Here is a 4,385-nt window from a genome sequence, read left to right as displayed (position 1 = left end):
ATATGTCCCAAAATGAATCAAAAATTATTTAAACTTATTAAAAACATGATTATTTTGAAAACAGACAACAGAAAAGTGGAAACACATTTTTCTTGTTTCCTGTTTTTGGTTTTTGGTTTTAAAAAAAAACAGAAAACTGAAAACCAAAAATGATGCCAAACAAGCACTTAGTTATTCAATTATTATTATTATGTTGGATAACTATTAGTTCATATTATTATACTTGTCAAAACAAAAATCGTTTTCAGCTAAATATCCTAATACTCGAAAATTAATATTGAAGTATATTGTATATTATGTCCTAATATTTTGTTTTTAACAATAAAGATACAACCTTGTTTTTTTTTTTTTACATATTTGACATTAATATTTATGTGTCAATCACCATCAAAACAAGAGTGAACTAACTTCTAGAGACAGAGGTAATAACAAATATCAACAAATGACCATACCAATGAGTTCTGGATCTAGTGGCAAAAACTTAAAGGTTTGTGTATGATACTCGTATAGGATCCAATTAATTTTGTGCAATCTCAAAAATAACAATAAAGCGATTCATAAGTGCATCATATATAAGAGCAGTTTAAAAGTTAAACAAACAACTCAATAGTAATTAACTAAAAAACATTAGATTTCATTTAGACTTGAAATTAAAAATGGGTACAAACATTAGATACATAAAATTCTAGGTTAGTCAGAAAATATACGTAACACACCCCATATTTGTAGAATAATTCAAATTAAAACACCCATCAATTATCATATCAATCCTAATTTTTTTCATTACTAGGAAAGAAAATCAGGCAAACATCATTCTAAACACAAGTATCAATCAACCCTATTAAAACACCCAATTATTGGGGTTTTAAAAAAAAAAAAACGGGTATTAAAAAATTTACATCTTAACTCCATTTTCTTAAAAAAGAAAGAAAAAAAAAAAACTTATAATTAAAATATGAATTATTGGGTGTTAAAAAGAGAAACAATATTAATCAAGGAAGAAAAAGAGGAAGATGACTAGTAGTAGAATCAGACCATTGATGATGATGAACGGCTGTAGTTGATTGACTCCAATAATCATGATGATCAACGGTTGAGCTTTGAGGAACTTCAAATAAACTTTGATTATTATCAAATTTATCATCATTGTTATTATTATTATTATTATTACCAGCCGTTAGATGCCAATCTAGTGTAGTAAACCCCACATTACTTCCTCTGTTCTGCAACAAATCTTCAATCCTGACCGTCGGATCCACCACCAGATCAATGGATCCCCCAATCTTATCCTCTTCTTGATGGACCCCACAAATCTTCTCCATATCCCACTCCTGATGATTCTGCAGGTATTCACTAAACGACGCCGTTCCATTCCCTTCTTCAGCAGCCATCACACTGCTATTATTCTCATCATTATTACTATTATTATTATTATTATGATTTTCATTATTGTTGATTAAATTCATGAACCCACCAATATCACCGGAGAACAGACTCGGCTCAATCTCCGATGTCATCCCGAAGTTCTCAACCTCCGGAATTTGAAACAACGCGCCGCCGTTGACGGTGGGCGGGGTGGAGGAGCTCTCACTGCTAGAATGAGAACTGTTATTGTTACTATTATTATTCTGAGCAGTTTTCTTAGATGAGATGGAAATCATTGTAGATGTTTTCGGCTTCGATGATCGTTTAGATTTTCGACAGCCTCCGCCGACGGGGACATTACGAAGGACGCCACCCTTGGTCCAGTAGCGACGGCAGTTCTTACAAAAATGACGTGGTTGCGAGAGATTATAGTTGTTGTAGTAGCAGAATTTTGTGTTCAATGAGTCACACCTCGGACACTTCAACGCCGCCGCCTGCGGCTGTTGCTGGTGGTGGTTTTGGTGTTGCTGATGATGTTGTAGAATTTGGTAGTTAGTATTATTATTACTACTATTGATCATGTTATCTTGGTCTTGGTGGTTAATTCGCTTCAGCAACAGCCTTCCGCCGACAAGGCTGTTGCTGATTGGCTGTACGTCTTGCATTTGTGACGCAGGAAGATCAATATGAAATGAAGATAGTAGAAATATATAATTGATTGTGTTATGTTATGTTAAGTTATGGGTTTGTTTGTTTGTATGTTTGGAGAGTGGTTTTAATGGAGTGGAGTTGGGTAGGGTGAAGAGGAGAGAGAAAAGAAAAACAGTTAAGAAAAGTAATGATGACTAATAGATGATGATAGTATAGTATGAGAGTATGAGTTAGAACGAAGAAGAGTGGGACTGGGACCGTACAAGCCGTGAATTGAAGAGAAGGGAGGACACGTGGACGGGTGGATGGAGAGGAAGGGTATATGATGTCCAAAAATCAAGGGTTGTCGAGTTGTCGGCCACCTAGAATGGGTGTGATATTAGTAGAAATGGATGAGAGTTTGACACGTAGGCTGTTTTGATTCGTGATTTGTAATGGGGTTTTTAGGTTCATGCAATATGCAATTATGTACGACTAATGCAATATATCTTCGGATCTTCCACTATGGAGTGGTGTGTTGTACGACTACTTACGATCTTACATAGTTACATGAACTATTTGCTCTAGTCATCCATTTTATGTGGCAATGGAAGTATATACGACTAAGGACTTGTTCTCATTTATTGAACTAAAATGAATTGAACTGAGATTAACTGAAGTGAACTGAAATGAATATTTTATAAGAGAAGGAAATTAGAAGCTGAATTGAACTTCAACGTATGAGAACAGGCCTTAATACGAGTATGTCGTATCTATGAAGTATTATGTAAGATATTTGTAGACCATTGTCTTTGTCTTTTTGTTTTCTTGTGATATTTTTTTCTAAGGTAATGATCGTATGGGTTAAGTCACATTCATATTTGAACCGTATAAATGCAAATTAGTAATTTGGCATTTTGGCTATATATTTAGGGTATGTTCTCTTCAGCTTATTTTCAGTTCAGTTCAGCTCTAATCTAGTTCAGTTTTTAATTTTCTTTTCTTATAAAATATTCAGTTCAATTCAGTTAAGCGTCAATCAGTTCATTTCAGCTCAATAAATCAAAACAGGTCCTTAACCAAGCATGTTCGCCTAGTGCATGTAGAGAGGAACTCACCTTGTTGTGACTTTGAAATCACGAGTTCGATATACTTGGGATAGTGTCATTTCTTTACCTCGTCCCCTCTAAGTTGATCACGTTCGTTGACGAATTAATAAGGCCAATCTTCTTACCAAAAATTAATTCAAAAAAAAAAAGTTAATTGATTGCTTAATTGATTGGTTCATTGTTAAGTATTATGATGATAATGGTGGATGTAATGTAATCAACCTTGTACAATTTAAAGTTTTTAAGGATGATAATTGAAGCTAAGACCAGTGATGCCCACCCGTCTTGGCCTAATTGCCTTAATTGATAGATTTAGGGGGCGTGATCGAGAGGGATTATGGACTATAACATACATTAAATTAGGATTTTTTTTTTCAAAACAAATTACAACTAAAGCATATTTTGGTACATGCATGATAGATTTCATCAAACTTGATTTTGACTGAAATTTCAATTCATAAAACCTTTGTGGTATATGGTAGATATTCTTTACTTTGTTTTATATACTACTACTTGTATATTGTAACACGTACTGAGAAAAGAGTAGCTAATCAAGTATAGAATTGATTTAAACCTAACCAAATATTTGAAATACAACTATAAGTACTTTATGACAAATAAAATGAAAAGATTTAAATAAAAAAAAATAAATTAAAAAAAAAATAAATAAATAAATAAAATAAAACCTTAAAATTTTCAGTACCCAAATAACCCAAACCCAATATCTTCTTTGGTCAAAATCAACCTAACCTATTTTTTTTACTCAAATATTTCCAATCCATTACATGCATGTACGTACGAAATTCATGCAGTATTGTCTATTGGTATCATTGGATTTATTTTTTTTGGTGTTTGGTATCATTGGATTTATAATTATTTTTGTTACACGGTTACACTAAAAACATCTTTTATATGGTTAGATTTTGTTATGAACTACTATTTTGTCATTACTTGCAATTTGGAATGCATGAAGTATATATATATACTTGTAATTTTTTTATGACTACTTTTATTAAATTATACTATTGTAACAAGAATATATTTTAATGAATTGATATTTAGAGCCATATATTACATAATGTCTATTCAATACTCTGGGGTACGGTTGTTAGACTTGTAACTTATTAGTTGCTCACTAGATGGAAAAATAAATAGCAAATTAGCCTTGAAACACCAAATTGTACGTGTATTGGACCTTACTTAAATGATTAAGAAGTTAGTTTTATTTATTTTTGTTTGCGAGTATACAATACAAAAATAAGAAAGCTAAACATCCTACAT

The 4,385-nt window shown here is 32.2% G+C and overlaps 1 protein-coding gene across 1 annotated transcript; it reads right to left on the bottom strand.

Moving 5' to 3' along the window:
- Positions 1-613: 613 nt before the first annotated feature.
- Positions 614-2,195, bottom strand: LOC145588014 (uncharacterized). Its single transcript, XM_081644653.1, has one exon. It carries the CDS (start codon positions 2,028-2,030, stop codon positions 993-995), a length of 1,038 nt encoding a protein of 345 aa, XP_081500779.1. The 5' UTR covers positions 2,031-2,195; the 3' UTR covers positions 614-992.
- Positions 2,196-4,385: the final 2,190 nt, after the last annotated feature.

The sequence above is a fragment of the Chenopodium album genome, chromosome 2 (assembly GCF_948465745.1).
Source record: "Chenopodium album chromosome 2, dcCheAlbu1.1, whole genome shotgun sequence".
In the NCBI taxonomy this organism is placed as follows: domain Eukaryota; kingdom Viridiplantae; phylum Streptophyta; class Magnoliopsida; order Caryophyllales; family Amaranthaceae; genus Chenopodium; species Chenopodium album.
This window is presented reverse-complemented; position numbering and strand designations above follow the sequence as displayed.

What these genes read in the sequence shown, in the direction of transcription:
- LOC145588014 (XM_081644653.1), bottom strand. Translation starts at nt 2,030, where the DNA reads ATGCAAGACGTACAGCCAATCAGCAACAGCCTTGTCGGCGGAAGGCTG.